Raw genomic sequence first — 23,014 nt, forward strand, 5'->3', positions numbered from 1 at the left:
TATTGCAATTTCCATGAAAAAAAATTAATTAAAAATTGATGAAATTACGTAAAATAGAAAAGATTATTGAAAACTTGTTGAAAAAAACTTAACCTTTTGAAAAAAATTGCAAAAACTTATTAAAAATATCCTTGTCATTATTAAAAACTTTAGCAAAACACTTGCGTAGAATTCTTGTTGCAATATTAAAGAGGAACTTACGCAACTATTATTATTGTTGTGGGGATCCATAGAAATTCCAATTGCTTTATACAGTAACATTGTTGAAATATCATTTGCAACCTTCAATATTGGTGCATTAATTTTGCAGTAAATGCAAATCGCTGTAGAAATCCACTGTAAATAGTACAGAATGTGAAAATCACATTTTTCTTTTTTAAAATATAACGAAACAACTTGTAAAAACTAATCCGTAAATGGAACGTACTTTATTATTATATTTTTTACATTCACATTATTTTGTTGGTATAAGTATATATTTTATATTAAAGTTTTCCCACCATTAAGTGTCAATATTATTTCGTTACGTTTTTGCTTAATAAATAAGTTGAATACTGAAGGGAAATTATGATGATTTCAGTTGCTGCCCTTCCAAAATTTGGATTCTCTGCAGCCAAAATTTACGACAGCCACTATACTGCAAAACCTGGATCATTGATTAAGTATTACAATGAAAGTTAACAAAGAGAGATTTTGAGCTGCAGAGGCAGCAGAGGATCTGCAATCAAAGCGAACTCTGAACTCATGCAAAGCTTTAAAATTTGATTTCTTGAAATAATTCCACTGGAAATCCACAAGAGACAGTAATGAATGCTTCATTGACATCTTAAAAGAAAAAAACTTGTAACCACAAGCAGAATGGATAAGAAAAGAGCGCAAAATTTAAGCAAGTAAACAAGGAAGAGAATTCTATCGCACCTGATATGGTGAAAGTTCGGCCAGAAAACTCCAGAAACCATACTCCACTTTCTAAACAGCCTATATATACACGATTTCTCAGGAGAAAATGCTAACTCCTACAAAAATTTCTCCATCATCTTCCCTGAACATTGGATCTAACTTGTATGCCTTGAGCAAAGTGTATGATATTGTTAAAGAAATAAATAAATAGACAAACGAAAGCACATGACAAGCTTCTTCATTTCAGTTGGTTTTATTTTAGAAAGAGTAGTAAGAACTCAATAAAAATCAACTGTGCCAGATAAAATGATGGGAGGATTGAAGTCAATTCGAGTTGCTTTCCCCGCTGCAAACAACTGCGGTAACATGTTGGCCTCCTTGGGTGCAACACCTTCAGCAGTCCATAAAGTTATGTGAGCCCACGGATTTTTTGAGATTATCTTCTCACCTTCTACTGAGCCGGGAAAAGCTTCCAACGCAGCTATTTTATCTGAGAAGAGTAGTGCTGCCAACTCCACCGGAACCTTTTTATTAAGATAGATACCATAATCAGCTACAGCTTTGATGCCGTGACTTTTCTTGTGGGCAAGAGTCACATGAGCTCGATTAAGGTTCTCGAGATTTTTGTCTTTAAGCCATGCGTCAATCTTGGGATTACTCTCGGCCAACTGCATTATATACATATTACTGCATCAGATACTGTTTCTTCAAACTAGTATAAATATACACGAATGTCAAAAACTCTTTGGATACACAAGGGAACAAAGCATCTTCCAATTAATGGAACTACTGAACAAAGTAACAAAGCCTCTTCCCCGATACAAGGTAAGACTAATATCTCTCCATCAGGAAAAATAAACGGGATTTAGGAAGCCTTTTTATAGCTGCCTGCCATCCTATCACTTCCCTTGCAGATCACGGCAAAAAATTAGATAACAAAATTACTCACACTTGTCAAGTCTCTTGACTGTTGGAATTAATAAGATAGGATTGATAGATAAAAACCAGTTAATTATACTGCCACTAAAAGAAAATATACAGGTAATTTTCTGCTTGTTCAGAATCTCCACCTTCACCCAAAAAAAAAACTTTATTCTCCTTATTTTTAAATATCATTTGCTTTCTCATTCAGGTTGTGTCTCTTCAATGCCCTTATAATTACAATTACAAATCAACAATTATACTGAGCAGAAATAAGTTAGTTTGAGTATATATAACAAAATGCAACTAGAAGAGTAAATATTTCCATTACTTTATTGAGGGCGCCTTTAATTTCAGTAACTGGCACGGTGAGAGCAGCAAAAACAATGGTACCAAATTTCCTTTTTTCAGTATCTGGTGGTGTGTAATCTCCCTTCGCAACGTTTCTCAACTGTTCCAACACTTGCTTGACAGCAAACTCAAATGGAACCTGCAGACGTTTTGAGGAAATTAATAGCACTAAAATGTTATTAAAATGCTGAATACTGATAACAGTGGACAAAAAGAAATGGGAGAAAAGGCTAGATTTACTAACCTGAATAGAATTAAAATACTCAGCATTTCCACAAAGAATATCCCGTAACTGTTTCTCCCATTTTATCCATTCTTTTGCATAAGATCCTTTGGTAGACTCTAATCTATCAGATTAATGATCAGTATGATTGTCAGCTTCTCGATTTACACCAGAGAGAGGTTAAATAGAGTAAACAGAAGCCAGTTGAAATATTGTTGTCAAACAATCAAGATAACAGATATCACAAATCATTCATACTTCATTGACAGCTAAGTGAACATCATGGGATAGAAAAATTCCAGTGCGTTGCAGCACATGATTGTTGGAGGGGGACATGGGTGAGGATATACTATATGCAGCCTAGGGCAAAGACCTTCCCATAATCAATAGAGGAAATCTCAAGACTTGACAATTCAAAATGAAGTTTGACCAATAGTTGAATTAAAGATATGAGATTACAGTTTTATCTTAAAACACAAGCAAGAAAAAAACATTTTCTGCATCTTAAAGAAATTTCAGAACTTGAAAGAGTGAGGCGCTGAAAATTTCTGAAGCTCTGGTGGTGGCGGATTCACGGGTAGGTGTTCTTTCACTTTTACTGCAGTTTCTACGCATTTCAATCATATTACATCCAAAAATACACATAACACAGATGAAAAAAGGTCATAAATCCTATTGACGGTTATTGTAGCAGATAGTGCATCCACTACACACTTAAACATCTCAAATAAAAAAAATAGTGTAATAATTTTCAAGCATGCAAGTAAAATATGTTAAAATTGACCTTCCATGTCTCTTAGTGTGAAGTTTATATAAATCAATTCCTTCCTCCAAAATGGACTGCACTGGGTTAGGAAGGGGGTTCCTGCACATTGAGAAAATACAAATAAAATGTTATTAAGAGAATAATTGAATTCAATCTGCTTCAGAGTCCTAGTAAGCTTTCTATTCCTAAATAATGATGGATACAATTCAAGGTATCCCATAACAACAGTGAGTTATCCGCAAAAGAAGGAATAAGTTAGTTCAACACAGATGTTAAAAGAAAATGTTCCGTGTTACCATACTAGAACTGTTTTTTCCTCCACTTCTTTAATCTCCGTAATTTCTCTGCAAGTTCCGCTATTTCTATGTTTTTATTTTACATCATATGTCCAAGAATGGTATCAAGAGCTTCAGGTAAATTCCTCATTGAGTGCAAATACTATATTGGGTGATTTATTTTTTGAGCAATTGTGGTGAAAATGTCTTTCAAAATTCTCTATCTATCATTCTAATTTTAATGAAGAGAACTATTATATTTGGACAGTCAATATAAGTGAAAGCAAACAGTGAAAAACATTTGAAATTTGGAAAACTAATAAATACTCCTCCAAAAGCCCACATAGCCTATACTGCACAGTTCATCATGGTAACTAAGTTGGGTTTAAATTGTATAAAAAATGGAAAATACAAAAAAAATAAAAATTACTAAGTGCAGCCAGCTTGAAAGACGAAGTTTTCGCTTATTATATATCATAATTTAAACATATTTCTAGTCAATGTGGGATGTCCGACACACTCCCTCAAACTAAGAATTGGACATCTCGAGGGTTGAACTAGGGGGAACCCAATAATAAGTGAAAAGATAAACCCAACAAACTTGACTAGGATAGACTCTAAATTGCTTTGATACCATCTTAAAAAAATTAAATTTAAATCTAACTCAATCTCATAAAACTAACTTGAAAGATTTATACCCACTTATATATATATATATATAGATATATATATATATTATAATTTTGTTATATTACTAGTCAATGAGAAATCTATAACAATGATAGAAAAGAAAATACAGAAAAAATATTGACACCAGTGAATGGATAATGATAACATGATAGTACCTATCAGATTTCAATAGTGGCATCTTGACAAGTGACCCGAAACGCTCAATTAATTCACCCTCAAACTCTTTACGGCTCTGAAAATATTGGAAAGTTCAGTCTAGGAAATACAAAAATATAAAGAAATTGGAGTAACCATAAAAAGAAGCACTGTACCCTGCCCTCATAAAGATGATAAAACATTAGCAGCACATAGCCAGCATTTGGAGATGCTTTGTCAAGATTTCCCTTGAGAAATTTGAAATGATTAAATAAAGTCATTGGTAGGCAATAAAACTTTATGGAAAATATATCCAGCAAAGCAAAAGAAATAAATACCGGATGATTGACTCGTTGAAGCACACGAAACATGAAAATAGCTAATGCATCAAGAGAAAAAGGATTTGAATAGGTTCCTGCACATTAAAATAGAGAGATGAATGCTACTAAAATGAAACAGAATATGAGAATATGAACCTACCGGGAAACAGAAAATAAGTCAAGTTCTTCACTGCCGGGAAACAGAAAATAAGTCCACCTCTTCACTACCGGGAAACAGAATATGAGAATATGAAGCTAAAAATAAGATTTTACCACCAAGAAACATGACACAACTGTCCTTGTGCTACCAAGCCAGATCGTATCATCTAACTTTTGTTTTTCACAATTTTTACCAAAATAAAAATTGAGCAAGTTATAAGGGACTAAAGCATATCAAGCAAAATCTTTCAAAGTTATGATGTGAAAAAGACATGCTGTTCCTTATATATTTGTTTGCATACAGTAGCTGATAGTTGATATAGTTTTAAATCAGTTTGTATCGTACAGTAGTGATATAGTTTTCTTATGTACAGGCTGTAAGTTTCTGTTAGTATTAACAGAAACATGACTCCTATAAATAGCTATCTTGTACACACTTCATTGTTCATATTCTCTCTTTTCTCTCAGGTCAAGTTATCTAAGAATATTTAGCAAATATTAAAAGACTAGTCAATACAAAGAATTCAGAACTGACAACAAACATTACCTTCAGATTCAGCTACAACTGGTACCGCAGATGCCCTGGTTTTGTGACACATGTCTTCTATCTATATGTTTAACAAGTGTGACTAGGTTAATTTATAGAAATTATTATAAGAAAATGATACAAATTTGATAGCAAGACAATAATGCTTCCAGATGTAGACTAATGGACCAAAAAAGAAGAAAAAAACAAGTGAGTTCTCTCTAAACAAAGTATTACTATAATTCTAGAAGTAACACTTTATATCCCTTGCAGCATCATGCTCTAACCTTGGACGGAGGCAACTTCCATCCCCCTAAACTTTCTTTCCTTTTATAACACAAATTTCTAAAATGAATATTTTTTCATACTGGCACCTAGAAAGTGTGGGTTTAACAATGTCCAGTTCTTTTTGGCTGTAATGTTGATTGAAGAAGATATTTAAAAATATTATGCGTTTATACATAGTAGTCAATAATGATTTCAGCTGCTATTATGTCGCTATACCCTGTTGAGGCAATTCCCACTACGGCCTGTGCATCACATTGTTTTGCTGCTGTAGTCAGTGCAGCCTACAAAAACATACTTTGACCATGTTTTCAGTGGTTTACCACCCAATTTTGGGTGACGAAGGAGAATCCCTTGATACCTACTCTTATGGTAAATGAAGCCTCTTAGGGTTGAAGCCCATCTCACTTGATTAGTTTCATTTATAGCAGACTCTGTTTTGAGCTTTACGAAAAGGATTTATTTTCAGGTACCTCAACATCTTTCTTAGACAGACCGAGCTATTTTCTGGCAACCCAACTCGTCTGGCCTTGCTGGTTCCCTCTTCATTGATGTATAGCACTCTAACTTTCCCACAATCATTTCATGGCTCTCTGCTCTGTTTTTGCCAAATTTGCATCCCTGTGTTCTCCCTCCTTGTGTTTTAGACTATTAACATTTGATTATTGATAATGAGTATGTCTTTAATTTTGACTTTTCTTTAGCATTTATATTTGTGCAGTTTTAATCATCTGCCTGCACACATCATTTTCCTTAAAGGAGTTATCTCATTGCAGGATCTATTTAAATAAATTTCTCCATGAGCACTTATAGGAGAATAAAATAAGAAAAAATGAAATAAAAATCTGAATTAGCTTTTTGACAGGTTAAAATAAACTTTTACGAAAACTACTGTAAATATATCTACAAATTAGTTAATGCATAAGTTTGATTTTAACTTCTGGAGAAAATTCTTTTTTTTTTTTTTCTTTTCAAATAAGTTTATCTAAACAAGCCCATATGACATACTTGTTTCAGTCATCCTCTATTCCTGGAAATATGAAGAAGGAATACTGATTCCCATGTGTGTTAGACGGTTACCAGCAGTGACTCTCAGATAACTTTATTTCCAGGAAACTTATATTTCCATTCTTCTACACAGTTTTCATTCCAATGATGAAGGGGCGGGAAAGTGGAATTCCAAAGGAAATATGGGTAGTGGTGGGCAAAATTAATCTAACTGCAATGAACTATAGTTAACTACACCCAGGAATGGTAAAAAATACCCGTGCTCGAGAGTATCTAAGGATAAAATTCGCAGCGGATAGTTAGTATCTACAGATATTTTAATACCGTATCCGTTGGTACCCGTCACCCGTTAAAAAAATGAGATTACAATGGCTTGCGGGTGATTTACGCCTTCCAATAACTTCTTTGATTCGACTAATAAGTTTTTGTCTAATATTATATTCACATATTTATAAAAATATAGTATAATGTATTAAACAAATTAATAGAACAAGATTAAGGGTTTGGAATTTGACAGGACTAAAATATACGGGTAGAAATTATTAGCTTCAGCAAGTACATGACAATAAAAAGCATGGCTAGATTGGATTATTTGGCATAGAGGGTGGGCGGTGGAAAAATGGTGCTTCTGCCATTTCTTTTGGTTTCGAAAATTTGATTTCGAGTTGTAGATTTACGATTTGGAGAGCTCTATTTTAGGCAATATAGATTTTGACTAATAAGATTTTTCTCCTAATACTGCACTTTAAAGAGTAGAGAGAGTTGCTTTAAATTGCATTCATTACCATTTATTAAACTATTCCAATTGTTCCATTGGTGTCCTGCACCACCTTGATGTGGTTGAGCCAATCTTCCCCAACGTGTTGAATGTTTCAGATTCATCTATAATGCTTTATGTCATGAATGATTTATTATTCAATCACATAATTTCAGTTTATTCAATATTGTTTTAAATTTTAATATTTACAATTTAATTTGTGTTTTAAAATATCCACGATATCCACCATGTACTAGCGGATTGAAAAAAATCCACAGATTTTTTTATGCGGGTATCCAACAAGTAAACAAGGTTGGTGCGGGTCGGGTACCCGACCCAACCCGTTATCATCCTTAATTGCATTGTATTATACTCAACAAAATTGAACTATTTATAATAAAAGTTGAATAGTACTGTTTTACAGTTCAGTTTTAAAAAACTGAACTTCTATTAGTTAACTACTCACTAACTAAACTGAACTATAACTTTTATTTCCCTTTTACCTTCAATCACGTCCTATCCTAGAAAAGTTGTTAAATCATGAATCCATCCAGTTTCTTTACAGTTTTTAGATTGATGGGTAGATATGCTTTTGTAAAAAACTTTTAGCAATAATAGTATTTTCATTAAAGAATTTATTACACCTATTTGTATTTTTTTTTTCTTTTTACAATTCATTTCATATTTGCTTTCCTTTTTGTTATAAAAAATTGTTTTATTACTTTTAAGTACAACTTCTTATAACAATTTTAACTATGCAACTCCCATTGGTGAAAACCAAGCTTCTTATAAAATAATTGAAAAGGAAATCTAATAAAAAAAAATTGTACAACAAAAAGTAGCTCACCGTAGCTTAGTTCACTACAGTTTAATAAAAATAGTTCAGTTCAGTCCATCTAAACTAATCTTAAGTTCAGTTCAGAGAAACTGGTTCACTACAATTTCTAATAGTGCAGTTCAGTTGATTTTCAGTTGATTTTGCTCACCCTAAATATGGGAAGTTATTTAATTCTTACATTTATAAATTTCATTTTTATTTAAATTATTTTGAATTTTAGAAAATATAGCTGGAAATAATCATATATAACCAAACACCTTTTTAAATATACTCCAAGGAATAATATTCCTAGAAATATGATTTTCGGGAAGTAATATGACTCTCTGAAGCAAAGACGCCTATTTACACAATATCCCAGCCATCTAAGATGAAAAAAAAAATACCACCCGCCATAAGATTTTAGTGAATGGAAAATTGAATTTCAAATCAGTGAAATACTTTTTAAGGATTTTATATCAAACATAATTCTTATTTTATTTTGTTTCATCATGTAAATTGAAAACACTACAAGGAAGAGAAACTGATTAATTATTAAATGTGTCACTTTTACCATCGAAAAATACTAAACCAAATCCTATTTAACAAAAGGGGACAAAAGTCAAAAGAGAAACAAATAGGGAGACCGAAGAAATAAATTCAATAAGCCATAATGAAATTAGTTTAAACACTAACCAGTTTCCAAACTTCTTCATTTGGGGCATTCTTGTCAGCAAGCATTATCGAATTTGGTTTCTTTCTGCGCTCTTCAGCCACTTTCTGCCAATATTTTCCTGTCCATACTCCACAATACTCCATGTTAGTTCTGAGCATAACTAACCTGATAAACATATGTTCATTCTAGAATCGCATGCTTTAAGAAACCCAATTTAAGGTATCTATCACTGCTTAAGCAGTTAATTGTAAAATTTAACAGATAGTAATTCTACAAATATTTATAGCTTTTGTACATTAGAGCACTGGAGCAATAGGATATATATAATATAGATATGAATCATGCTAAGAACCTACGCAATTTAAGCACAATTAAAAACAGATTTGGAAGAAAAACTACCTTTAATCAGGTCACCCATGAGACTATGAAGTGGTCGAGCATCTCCTAGTCCTCCTTCGGCCTTTAGCAATTCTTTGCAAAGGGAGGACTTAGCACAACCAGGTATCCCTGGAAGAATGGTCAGATACCTTCAGCATGAGTCTTAAACACAAAAAATCAAACACTTGACTATACAGCTATTAAATGAAACTGTTAGTTAATGAAAAACTATATCAACACCGGAATCTATTGTGCAAAATACAGCTACAATATTCAGTGAAAAGAATAATGCAAAACCTCCACTGTGAACCTGACTAAAAGAAAGTATAACCAATAAGAAAAATTTGAAGTTTCCTTGAAACTCATTCAATTCAAAATATACAGCCATAGCTTAAATTTTCAGTTAACTTTAGTTTCTTTTATTTTGACTGAATTCTCAAAGTCTCAAACAAAAAACATAAAGCCTAAAAGGCTTGGAACTGTAAGTTAACTCGAAATCCTAGTTCTTGAAGTGATATTGTGGCAGAAGGGATCACTAAATTCCAGGACAACTCATTACTTCTACCATATCCCATGGCCACGTATTAATTTGTTTAAAAGCCAACTTCAGATTTTTTCCCATTAAACACCAACTAATTAATGGTGAGGTCAGATCGAGGTGGATGACCATGTAAGGCATAACACCGGACAATCTTGTGACCTAGCTTGTAACAGTGTTCATACTTGTAATGCACTTTGTCCAGCTTGTAACGGCCATTGCACTCACCATGTTGAGATACCAAAGCAGAGGAATCTTCAACAAAAGCAGTTATATCATTGATCGGTTTACTTGGCACACACAAAAGGGTAGAACAAGTAAAAGTAAAACTGGAGACAATAGTGGATCCCAAAATCTTATAACTAACATGGGAATAATCATCAGAAAGTCCATGTAAAGCCAATAACATGAAGAACTTTAACCTTGCACATTAACATAATTAGTATAGGTTGACAGATTAGACAAAGTGGTAGTAATATGGGTAACAACATTGGTAGAAGATGTGGCATAGATGAAAGGGAGAGAAAAAAACCATAAAAAACAAAGTTCTCCAATCAAGTCAACAAGCACATATGCGTGCCACCACGCGTGGCATAAAGCGGTGATAGGTGCATGACTAGGAGCGACACGTGAGGGCACGTGGGAGCTTCAGGATCGGCATTGTGGTGGCCTGACCTAGACAATTTGGGACACTTGGGAGCTTTAGTGATAGGTAGGCATCGTGTCACCTGACCCAGATAATTTGATTGGTGAGGTCGCCAATCTGAACGACAGTTCCAGTGGCTGCTAAAATGATTGCAGCGGCGACGAAAAAAAGTATATGGGGTTACCAAAAACCCTAGGTCTAGATACCATTTGAAAATAGGGAAAAACTAGGTATAAGATTAATTCCTCTTGTGTAGAAAATACACATAGGTAGGGTAATGTATTTAGAAAAATATGAGCTAAGCCTAGTACTCATAATATTGTAACCAACACAAGATACTGTAACTAGTAATATCAAATGATATCTTAACAATATTTAACACTAACACCAATTGGAAATTGCTTTCCACAATAAGAGTTCAAGAAACAGAAAAGCAGCCAATCCTTGTACTTCCTGGCAATTTAAATTGTCTCACCAACTTTAGCATAAATGGTGAACTACTCTAAATGCTCACATTTAAAACCTTTTTGTACTTCTAAATACTCAATTTAAGCTCTCCTGATCTTCAATGGTTTTGTAGATGATGAACATGCAAATATAAATCTAATTGTTGGGAATTACTACATTTACAGTAAAATACTTACCAGGAAAGAATACAATCAACCCTTCATATTTTGGAACTGTATCTTTGACTGAGATATTAGGCCCTGGCAATGCTATCTCACGCTCTTCCACAAGATCACCTTCTTCATCCTGGCCTCCCTCAACAATAGCCAAGAAATCTTCAGTTCTAACTAAATTACCAGCAGAACCTATCAGAACTTGGTTCTGTGGACTACGTTTTGCAAACTGTTCAAGAAATGGTTCCGCTTCACTCAGATATGTTGATGATGACAGCTGCTTATTTCCACACTTCCTTCGTATATATACAGCCCTGTAAGCAGAGAAAAGAAAAGATCCTCACCAAATGCACCACAAAAGTATGAAAAAGAAAAATACAGGCAGGCAGAAGGAAAGTGAAAAGGACTCTTCAGCTGAAAGTACAAACTCATAGTTAGAGGAAATCAAGAGGAATGATTCAGTAGCTACCATTCATCAAGCATCTTGCTAAGTTCTCTCTGCTTTGCTGGAGAGGTTCCCCAAATTTTCATTTGTCTACAATGTAAAAAGAAGTAATCAAATAAAATATCTAATTCAGATTACATAACGTTAGATGACAAGCATAAAGATAGATAAATAGCAAGATAAAATTTGTAATTGAAGGAAGGGATAGATTTAAGATCAAGAAAGGCTTTGTTTCCTTGATTTGTTAAAACCAGAAAAGGTATATGTTGGGGGTTAATTTGTCACACTATAAACTCAACTCATATTTACAAGTTTACCTAATACAAAAAATAATAAAATTCCAATAATTAAAATATGTTTGAAGCATAATACTTGTAACCTATGATGTATCGATACTTATCAATGAAGTATCTAATTTATAAAGCAATATTACTCTTGACAATGTTTAATACATATGATTTTAATTTGGATTCAAACAATAACAATCATATATTTATCATGTTTTTAAGAATTTTTGTATGTTTTTCAATATACATATATCATGTACCATATCCTATTATTTTCAAAATAAACGTATCGGCATATGAAATATATATCTCTCATATATATGCGTATTGTATCCATGCATCGTAGCTTGTAACACAACAATAATCCAATATTAGAACTCCGTAATAAAGAAAAATAGCTCATATTTAGAATGAATAAGTATAAAAATACATATTTTACTCACTCTAGTATATACTATTTCAAATTGCTCTAATTAGCCTCAATTAGATCATATGGTAAAACTAGCACAAATAACTCAATTAGATCATAAAATTACGACCACAAAGCAAGATTAAAATTTGAAAATTGCTTTGGAAATCCCTATAGATCACCATTCCTTCAAAAATTGCCCAAATTCTAACAATGTATTATCAAACTACATTCTTAACCATCATTTTTCATATGACTACTATATAACCATGTGTAAACAAATCCAAAAATTCAAAAATAAAACAAAATTGCCACAAAAAAGAAACACAATGAAACCAAATCACCAGAAATAGATTACCATGATTATCTCTTTAACAATGCTGCTGATATCCTTGGCTATGATTTGTTAATAACAAAGATGAACAAAGAGAAGAAAAAAACAAAGATGGAGTTGGTTCATCAGCAGCTCTCAATGGAATCTTCAGCCTTCAATGGCTTTCAAATCAACTGGTTTGTCTATTAAATCGAGTTAAAAATGTTTCTCAAAAAGGGCAAAACAGTCATTTTGGTAAAAGGATGGCTTTTCATCGAAATCAAGAACATGACCTTGAAAATGTGATTCAGTTCGAGCCTGCTCAAGTTACCACTTGCCAGTGTAGAAATAATTCTGCAACCATTTTGGCTCGCCTGAAGCATATAGGATCATAAATCAGGAAATTCTACTAAAAAAGACTTGATTTTGATAACCTTGGTGGTACAACATGAGGTACTTACATTATGTAGCAGAAAGGAAAAAATCAAATTAAGAATTAGTCTACTAACATCATTCAATCCCAATTTGGCAGTTGTGCAAAAGTCAAAAAATTTAAAAACCCTTTCTATTAAGTTGTTGTTTGCTTATGAATCCACTGTTCATGCTTACAAAACTAACCTAGGCCTAGTAGAACAGTCACATAGCAAACACATCATTCATGCAGCAGAAAGAGTGATGCTGATGAACAAACTGCCCAAATGTCAACACAACACATCAATCTAAAACCTGGACCATGAAATTTTTAACTGGAGAGATCTATGAAGTAGTATATGCAGTTAGCCAGTTATCCAGATGTAAACTTGTGAAAATATAGCAAACCAAAAGTCTGCTAAAAACTAGATTTCAGTTCCTGGTGCAAGCAACAAACAATTCACCTGAGGTAATAAGACTTGTAAGCAGCTGGGCCTTCTTTGAACAGAATTGACAAGCCATTTCGAATAAGAAATGTTCGCAACTGGGGGCAGAGATAAAAAGTAAGAATAAGAATAAAACATAGTTATTAGATTCTTAAAATACACAATTCAAATCCTACCATTGGACATATATTTGGATACCTTCCTATTTATATTAGGTGAATCTCAAATGATTTTTAACTTCACAATGCATTAATAAATCCATACAATTTTTGTATCACTATACAAATCACACAATTCAGTGATTCATTATTTTCTCTTTTTTATACTTCTCTTCCACCAATTCTCGCAAGAAATTGCAAAGTCGTCAAGCTTAAATTGTTAAATGAAAAGGAATTGGAGTGTCACTTATAAAATATTATCCAATTTGATTATTCACCACTTTATTTCTCACTCTATTTGGTTATTCCATTGCTTCATTTTCATCCTTCTGAAATAATGGCTTCACAAACTAAAATATAACTAGTAACTTTGTTTTATGGACCTATGTTTTAAGTAGTTTTTTTATCTATTTCTAGTGTAAAATTATAATGCTAAACACTATATATCACCTATATATGTTTGGAGCTATTTTTATCTTTCAATCTTACAATTTAGCACAAGTTATGATTTATGATTCAAAAATCAGCACTACAATCTCGATTTGTTAGCCTTGTTAAGGCCGTTAGTGTCTACTAAAACATCATTCTTGACCAAAGAGGCGATCTTAGTAATATAATATCACAAAGAAATGAGAAGTATTTTATAACATAATTTCAAAGCTACTCCAGAGACAGAAAAATGAAGGCTGGTGAGGGTAGTCGTAAAGAGAAAGTGAGATGCTTCATTGATTCAAAATATTAAAGCATATAAGGGGGCCCTGTCTGAGAGACTGTGTTTAGGTTGGTGTTTTGGGTAAAGTAAAGGGTTGGAGTCACCAATAGTTCCAGCCCAACACACAACAGATTATCATTGCTTTGCATCTTCTCTCTCGTGTCCCACTCTTAAGGAGATATTTTTGTAAGACTATTGGATTACATAAAATATAAAACAAATTTAGCCAAAAACACAAACTACATTGTCACTTGACAAGTTTAAAATTAAAGGATAGAACAGATACATTACATTATAATCTCCAAAAGTAGTTATAAGATATGTTCAACGAGATACAATATCACCATATAATTACATAACAATATTATTTAATTATTATCTAATTTCATATTTCAAAAATGGATGTATACCTTATATGTAAGAAATTTCAATTTGACCATTAAATTTGCATCTTCGTCAGCAAAGTCATCTTCCCCAGCGCTGTTGCTACCAGTTTCATTTACACTGTTACTAGAAATTTCAGCAGCTGTCTCCTTGTTTGCGTTAAATAAATTTATATCAACAAAAAAACCTAGGAGAATTAAGGAGTCAGAAACTTGTATGAATAAATAAGAATAACAAAAATGACAGAAATTTGGTAATGCCATTGACCATCATGGGGTTCCCAACCTTGAATCTGTTCTAGAGTTTATTAAATTTAGATCTTGGAGTTGCATTTCCAATAAGAGAGAAATTTTCATTCTCCTCCTATGAGAATGTATCCATTGGAATAGTTAAAAGGGTTGTAAAGATTCAGTTTTAGGATGTAGGCGAGGTAGAAGTAATGGATAAAATATTACAGCAGTATAGAAAGAAAAATCAGGTTATGTTCTGTCCCTGTGTAGCTGGAAAAATCAAGATCTGGTTCTGGTATGAAGTAGGCTGCTAGACAATAATTTATATTGTGTAAATTTGGGGTGCCACTTATTTCAGGTGTTTTCTTTCCAAAGAAAAAGCACCAAATACGAACAAAATAAAACTGTGAATAAATTGGCCATATATAAAATGTTATGCAGTGTTGTTTCACAAGCTTCAGTTCATCGGTAGAGTTGATATATAATGAATACAATATACACTCTATATCCCCATTTCATAATTTAAGTTTGCACCTAAAGTTGAAATGTTCTTTCAAATCAAGCATTCAAAGGTATAATATGTTCGCAAAAATTATCCACAGGATTAATAATTTATTCCAACTTCTCTATTGCTGCTTGGGAGAGCATATTATCAATACATGTCCTTGATTTCCATATTTTGAATTTCATAGTAATTAAATAAATTTGGATGAATGAAACTTGTTTAGTGCTTTTGACATTTTTAACAATAAAAAGTTAACTAAGCAACGTCAGTTAACTTCAATTTAAAAATTCAAGATCCATAATGCAAAAAATTAAACTGTCAAATGTACATTTTCCATTCAATCATTTACATCTCTCAACAGCAGCTATCAAATACTAAAGGCCTAAACAAAATACCAAAGACCAGTAAATACTTATTATTGGCAACATGATTAAAAGTATAATCATCAGTTGCTCAAAGGGAGATGCATACATTAGCTTAAAATTTATATAATGAATAATAGGATATTAGAAAATTGAACGGAAAATAAAGCATTTACCTCGATATAATGGCCATAATCCTGGCTTAAGCCTGAAAACGCCAAACATTCAAAACAAAATGAATCGGTAAAACTTTTCACGTAAAATGTTGAAAAGGCTGAAATAGAAATTCTTTTAGAATATTAAATATCTGATTAATTAGGGAGAAATAAAAAGTAGACCTCATATCTTTCTGGTATCTCCGAAAACCAGAATCACTGTGTACATGAATGACCATTTTATAGAAAACGTTGTCACTTGACATGCCATCAACCTTGTGGAAGTTATGATAACATTTGAAGGCAGCAGGGTAGCGTTTCTCCCTCATCAATCGAACAACTTCCTGATTCCAAATCAAATCAAAGCTATGATTGCAATGAAAAAACGGAAGACCATAAAGCATTGGATTTATAAAAGGTGTAAGCATTGCAAAATTAAAATAAATTTCAGCACAAAATAAGAATTGGAAGGCCCTCTCATTCATGCATTGAGAAAAATAATGATGATTGAAAACTATTCAAGTCTAGGAGGAAAATACTATTATTATACACTTCTTTCATTATACAAAAATAATTTATAGAAAGGAAGATTTGTGAACTAAGTAATGAACTGAGGATATATTTGTTGTTTAAATATCAGGATATGCAAACTTTAAACTTGTACAAGAACAAAATGGAATGCATGGAGTTTGTGGAAATTAGCATAACTACAAGTGTAAGGTTATGATATAAGAAAGTCTAAACTGACCTGCATCTTTTTAGTTGAATAGTCTGCAGGATGGGCTTGCAAAAATTTTGAAAGAACAGATCTGTCCACATTTCTTGAATGATAATCGGCACCATCAGTCCCAAACCAATCCAAATGGCTAGGACAAAAAGAACTACCAACACTCTCGAGAAGTGCTTTTATTTGCTGCAAACATCCAAATCAGAATACCTTTAAGTCTATCTGGATTTGTATATTCTAACTTCTGCTCCTATATAATCTTGTCATTTTAGAGATACTCAACACCCTGAACAGAGGGAATGCTGAACCCATATTTCCTGCTTGACAGGGTCTCACCGTTATCTTCGCTAGAATTGAAATGTGCTATAACTACATTGGAAGAACCTAAGTCTACCCCATGAATTACAATTGACAACTTCAAATTAAGGTAAAACAGTTTACTCTGTACCTGTTTTTCATTGTATCTATTTGCTGCACATATTTCCCTTAGACTTGGTCCAAAATCAAGGGCCACTGAAAGAGAAAGGATAAAACAAATATTATTTTAAATTGCAATATATACTTTGACCAATACTGTGAGTTTCAATATCTGAAACTATACCCTAGAAAAAAGATCTCACTTTGCTTTGAATAGGCACACTTGAACCTATTACTTATTACGTGTACCAATATCTCAAGCTTTAGCATATCTAATCATCCCTCAACTGTCAACAATATATGACATGGCATAAAATAACAAGGCCATCAACTACAAAAATCAGAGTAAAAGGCACGTGATATTTAGAGAAATAGGCGTACCTCCATCAGCAGGTGGAGGTGGAAATTCTTTCAAAGTTTTCTCTATATGGTTTGAACTATCATGACTTACAAGACGAGCCACAAGACCTTCTAAAATTTCACCTTGGGCCTTTACATGGTCTTTTGAACCTGCAGTTATCAAAACATATGTACATTTGTAGTGAATTTAACAAATAGTTTATACAGAAATTTGGTTTTCCACAAAAGACCAAAAAAATAAAGAAAATGAAATACTTAGATTAATAAAACAAAGTGGACTGAAATTGAAACAATAATACATAAACTAAAAAACCCATGTGTTAAAGATCCCGTGTTTACTAGAAATATGACCTAATTATAGTATATAAATTAAAACTCACCTTATAAACCAAATTTGTGATATTGAGTTAGGTTGAAAATACACTTTCAAAACATTTCAATAGATTCAAACTTCAGAAAACAAATTTAAGTAGAATATCAGTTCATAAACGAAAGCAGAACTAACCACCCAAAATTGACTTCAGAAGGATATTGTTTGCCTATGGTAGAAGTAAGAAAAATGTGGGAGTGAGAAATGCTTAGTCTACCAAATGAACCACGTGAAGCTAAAAATTTTTACCTGGTACAGAGATGTCAGCAATTTCATCAAGAGCCTTGCATACAGACGTTGCAGTACCCTCCTCACATAAGGCATCAAATGCAGCAAAGAAAGAAGTGGCTGATTTTCTACATTTACATAAAGCCATGATAGTGAAACCAAAATTTCCACATATTTTTGAAGGCTCCAAATTATATTAATGATAAAAATCCAAGTTAAGTCGTAGGACTCGAAATAGCAAGAGATAGAAGAGTCTTAATAAATTAGTTCATTAAACATATATGGTTATTCAAAATATACTTAGATATAACAATGAATATACAAAAAATCAACCAAAGAAAAAGAACCACAAGAAACATATGTCTGACTTCTAACATTCATAATAACACTAAACCTAAGGTAATTATGGCTAGAACACCACCAATAATGCTCTAAGTCAAAGTTTACCATTATAAACAGAGAAGTTGAAGTCCAAAACTTATATAAAAGATTCTACAAAGAATACCAAAAATACATCATACTCCAATCTAAGTTTTTGGTATCTACAAAATTGGACCATATTGAAATTAGTACCCAAAAAAATTCTGTATTTTTAATACCTAACATAATAAATATGCAAATATGGTCCTCAGAGTAATCTTAAACTCTTTGATTAATAATATTGACATGTAATGATCCTAGTCAGATATTGGGAAGTATGCTAATATGTAACACTATTAAGATTGGCATTTTAACACCATTAATTGAAAAGTACCAGAATAATTGTCAGGACCAAATTCACATATTCATTAAATGTTGAGTATCAAAGACACTGGAAAAATATTGGAGGTACCTATTTTAATGGGTCGATTTTGGAGCTACCAAAAACTTATTTAACCCACCACAAAATAATAAATTCACAAATAAAAGGTATTTATTTAGAAGACAGTTTGGTGCATCAATATAAGTACAATTGGTCCACTACTTCTTCAACCCTAGTTACTTTAGTATATGACCATTTTTAAAAACCAAATTTTAAACAAATACAAGTAAATCATGTGCAGTATGTCAAGTAAGAAAATCCTATCTTTTTAATAAAAAAGAATAATTTAAGTTCACCTTGTTGAAAACAACCACACATGATTTGTTGGAAGGCGCCATTTTCGACAGAAAGCTATTATCTCAGGAGTTGAATAGAATTTTGGCTTTCCATTGCCCAGTTCAGTAACTGCCGTAACTACCGCTGCCCAGATTAAAAAGAACACCATGAATGTTTCACGTGAAAAACTCCAAATGAAATAAATCTTTGAGCAGGAATAGTAGAAATTGGAAGCATTATTTGCTTCCTATGGCAAGAGTTTCACTCCCCCTTCTAAACTCCTGGTCCAGGAGGAACTTTGAATTTCAAATAGTGTGAATCAGAAAGATACAGCAATAACTAAAAGATCTAAAAGACAGATCAGGTGTATGCAAAGTACAATTACTACACCCTACTACATATTTTAAAGGCTTAATTAAGTTTTAAGTCCTTAATAACTTTGGATGTTTTCAATTGCGTCCTTGTTAACTTTTTTTCTGTCTAATAAGTACTCAATTTTAATATTTTTCAATTGAGTCCCTATGGTTTAATTTTTTTCGTTAATTGGGTAAAGTGATTGCTATCTTGTCACGTCATTTTGCTTCTTTGTCTTCACGTGTTAAGAAATGTGAGGTTTTTTATTAATATAAAACAATATTGTGTTTAATGTAAAATGATGAGTAACTCTTATTCTTTCAATGTTGTTTTTTATTTTAATCCCAAATATCACATTTCTTAACACATGGATACAAAGAAGCAAGATGACAGGGCTAAGCAAGATGATAGGGCAAAATAATAGCCATGTCACCCAATTAGTGATAAAAATTAAACGAAGGGTAATCAATTGAAAAATATAAAATTTGAGTACTCAATGGACAAAAAAAAAATTTAATAAGAACTCAATTGAAAACATTCAAATTTATCAGGGCTTAAAACATAATTAAGCCTAAAATTGCAATTGAAGCTATAACTTATAACCATACAGCTAGTCTACACATAGCTATAATATCTTACAATTCAATATCTGAGATCTGACATAGCCATGAACAGAATAATTGACCAAAATTTTATACATAATGATCAGTAAAAATCAGTCTGTAGTAAGCAATAGTCTGAATTGTATTTTCAGATTTGTACCTAGTTGTTCAACTGAGCTCATAAAGTAAAAGAATTTTACCATAATCTTCTTGGGGACGCTGTCCATGGTCTCCAAGAACAGCTGTTACCAGTTCCATTGATATGCACATGTGGTTTCTCTGAAAAGGTAACAACAACATTCATTTCATGAGCTGGAAAACACTAATAAATATTACAATTAATGTGGCTTTAAAAAATTCTCCTCAAGTCACAATATATTAAACAAAGACACCCTGAATTTTGAAAATAAATTAAAAGGTCCAATCCTCTAAATTTATTAGAACATGCTAAAGCAAAATTTAAAAACTGAAAAAAATTCAATCCTCTAAATTTGTTATAATCTTGGAGATGCTCTTGCTAAATACTATACCATAGAATCCTATACATGCTATTAAATCCAATCCTCTTTGTTCTTTATTCTTGATTTACCTCAAGAAAATTATTAAATTCAGCCTGCTTTTTTGAAGCTTCAGTTCCCCATGCCTCACGAAACATCCGTCCAAGAACAAATACACCAACAGCAGTATATCTGCTCAAAGAAAAAGCGGTATAACCAATAAATAACAAAATTAACTACATAAAACAAGACAATAAAGTAAAATGTATTCGTAAATATGGAAAACCACTGCAATTATACTCCTAGAAAATCATTTATGTACAAATGAAGAATTTTCTCATGCCACAACATTTCACCATTAGATAAATTACTGCATGACCATTGTTCACAGTAAAGGAAAAAAATAATAGCAAGCATAAGCTAAATGAAAAGGAAAACATAAAGGAGGCATGATATGTCTTGACCATACATATTTCCCAATACAGACAAGATCCAAATTACTGCATGACCATTATTCACAATCAAAGGCAAAAAAGAAAATTTCAACCATAAGCAAAATGAAAAGGTAAACATAAAGAAGACGAGATCTGGCTTGATCATACATGTTTCCGAAACTGTTTTTTGCATAAGCTCCACCCTCATGACCCGCATACATAAAAAGAGAGCCAGAGTGTTTAAGTGAAACCTGCACAAGCAGGTGAATAAAATTAAATCCACCACTGTAAATCAATCAAATCAAAGTCCATCCAGCTAGTATTCATCAGCCGTAAAAGCTTAAATAAATAAATTTATGTAACATGAAGTATAATTGCCAAACCTCTAAGGTAGCCAACCCTTTTGCTACCAACTCAATCATCCTGGTCCGGACCTACAACGATACAGAATATATACAAGTAACAGTCTTTAATGTATATACACATGGGTAATTGCAGGAATGAAAACAATACCTCTTTATCCAGAAAAACAATTTATTATCCCACTGGCAAAAAATATTAAAACCTGATCGGATAGAAGCAAGTAATTTACTCTAATATTTTTTCTAAGAAGTTAAAACTAAGCGTATCAATTAACAACACATCATGGAGCCTTTAGGAACTTGGGATCATGTCATGCCTGAGTCAAGATATAAAAACATTGCAAATTCCTTCATTCCAAAGAGAACTTCTGCTTCTAGGAAATGTGGAAGGATCGAGTGCCATATCAGCTAACATGGAGCAGAGTAATTTGCCACGAGAAATAAATACATATCCCCACAGAAAGAGAAACTCGAGGCCATATGAGAATTACGAACTCAAATTTACAAAATCAGCTTAAGCTTGAAAGGTGAAAATCAATCTAGGTGAAGATTGTTTTCGCCTTATAGGAACTACATTGATCATATCTCCAACTGATCTATTATATCAACAGTTATTTTGTGGAATTAATTCTTACTTTATTTCACTCTCCCTGTATCATAAACTCCTATCTCTCCAAAACATCAATAAAATATATGTTTATTTAAGGAGGCTAAGAATTAAACACATTTCAAACAAAAAGCGTAGATATCACATGACAGACACATTTCAGAACAGGAAAAAAAAAAAAAAAGCGAGACAGAAAGAATATACCTCTTGATCCGACTTTTCATTTTCAAATTTGGGATAGAAAGTCGCTCTGATTTGTGCACGTGTGTACGTGGAGTTGTTCACACTGAATTTCTCTAACAGATTACCTCGAAATATCTTACTCAAACCACTTCCACCATTCTTTTGCGCAGAAGCCACACTTGCCTCAACTCCAGCTCCATTTTCCACTTCAGTAACAGCGCCTCCACTCGCAGTTCCATAAGATTTAGGTTTCCAAACCGAACCATGCGCACCGGTTTTCCCACCGTTCTCACCAATACTCAATCCGGCAATCTTATTAGTAACAGTTTCCGCAGCAGTTACAGCAGCTACGTCTCCCGTAGCCGACAACTGCGCCTCGGTTTTGGCTTTCTCTTTCCATCGCCGCTCCATGTGCGCGCCAGTTCGCTGCAAAACATTCAACCATTGAAAACTCAGCGCGTTCGATCGAGAAAGCATAAGATCACCGAATTTCAATTTAGAAGTAGGAATTCGACGATGAAAGCAAAGAGAATCGAACGGAAGCGATGGATTAAGAAATCAGAGGAGGAATAGTACCTGATTGCGAGGCATTGGTGAGAGCAAGGGAGTTAGGGTGAGGTAAGAGCGAACGAAGGGAAGGAAAAGGAAGGTTCTAGATTTGAAGGTGCAGAGAGAAGAAGAGCGAGGAAAGCCGTGAGAGAGAGTGCAGAGAAATCTCTGCGGTGCCGACATTCAAGTGAAGACGGTTATATAAAAATATATACTGAGAGTGTGAGAGTGTGTGAGGTTTGCGATTGCGATTAACGAATGAGATGAAATTGAGAATAGCTGGAGGACAAAGAGGCGCTTTCGGGAACTGAGACTGGGTAAAGGGGGAACTAACGTAACGTGGGGGTTCCTGCGTCTGGCTGAAGTGCGACGCCAAATGCTTCACGCCCTGCATGCCATGGGGTGGTTTAAGCGATTAATTCAGAAGAACTAAAATCAATT

At 33.1% G+C, this 23,014-nt stretch overlaps 1 protein-coding gene across 2 annotated transcripts; it reads right to left on the bottom strand.

Moving 5' to 3' along the window:
- Positions 1-668: 668 nt before the first annotated feature.
- LOC114169329 (tRNA ligase 1) lies at positions 669-22,965 on the bottom strand. 2 transcript variants are annotated; one of them, XR_003600907.1, is made up of 28 exons: positions 22,601-22,965; positions 22,046-22,450; positions 21,256-21,306; positions 21,041-21,123; positions 20,531-20,630; positions 20,142-20,220; positions 19,006-19,129; positions 17,929-18,035; positions 17,331-17,459; positions 16,981-17,045; positions 16,554-16,718; positions 15,989-16,149; positions 15,827-15,858; positions 14,580-14,740; positions 13,318-13,397; positions 11,458-11,523; positions 11,013-11,302; positions 9,206-9,313; positions 8,827-8,924; positions 5,288-5,348; positions 4,600-4,676; positions 4,438-4,509; positions 4,282-4,358; positions 3,180-3,260; positions 2,417-2,519; positions 2,153-2,311; positions 919-1,568; positions 669-783 (listed from the first exon to the last, which is right to left on the bottom strand). XR_003600907.1 is itself a non-coding variant. In XM_028054441.1 (27 exons), exons 1-27 carry the CDS (start codon positions 22,754-22,756, stop codon positions 1,179-1,181), a joined length of 3,480 nt encoding a protein of 1,159 aa, XP_027910242.1. In that variant the 5' UTR covers positions 22,757-22,965; the 3' UTR covers positions 799-1,178. The 2 variants fall into 2 exon arrangements, 1 of the variants encoding a protein (XP_027910242.1); XM_028054441.1 differs by lacking the exon at positions 669-783 and having other exon boundaries at positions 799-1,568.
- Positions 22,966-23,014: the final 49 nt, after the last annotated feature.

This window comes from Vigna unguiculata, chromosome 11, assembly GCF_004118075.2.
Source record: "Vigna unguiculata cultivar IT97K-499-35 chromosome 11, ASM411807v1, whole genome shotgun sequence".
Classification (NCBI taxonomy): Eukaryota; Viridiplantae; Streptophyta; class Magnoliopsida; order Fabales; family Fabaceae; genus Vigna; species Vigna unguiculata.

Coding starts and splice junctions, on each gene's coding strand:
- LOC114169329 (XM_028054441.1), bottom strand. CDS start 22,756: ATGTCGGCACCGCAGAGATTTCTCTGCACTCTCTCTCACGGCTTTCCT. Junction 8,925..9,205: donor CATGGGTGACCTGATTAAAG/GTAGTTTTTCTT, acceptor GAGTATGGACAG/GAAAATATTGGCAGAAAGTG. Junction 4,359..4,437: donor ATCATCTTTATGAGGGCAGG/GTACAGTGCTTC, acceptor CAATATTTTCAG/AGCCGTAAAGAGTTTGAGGG.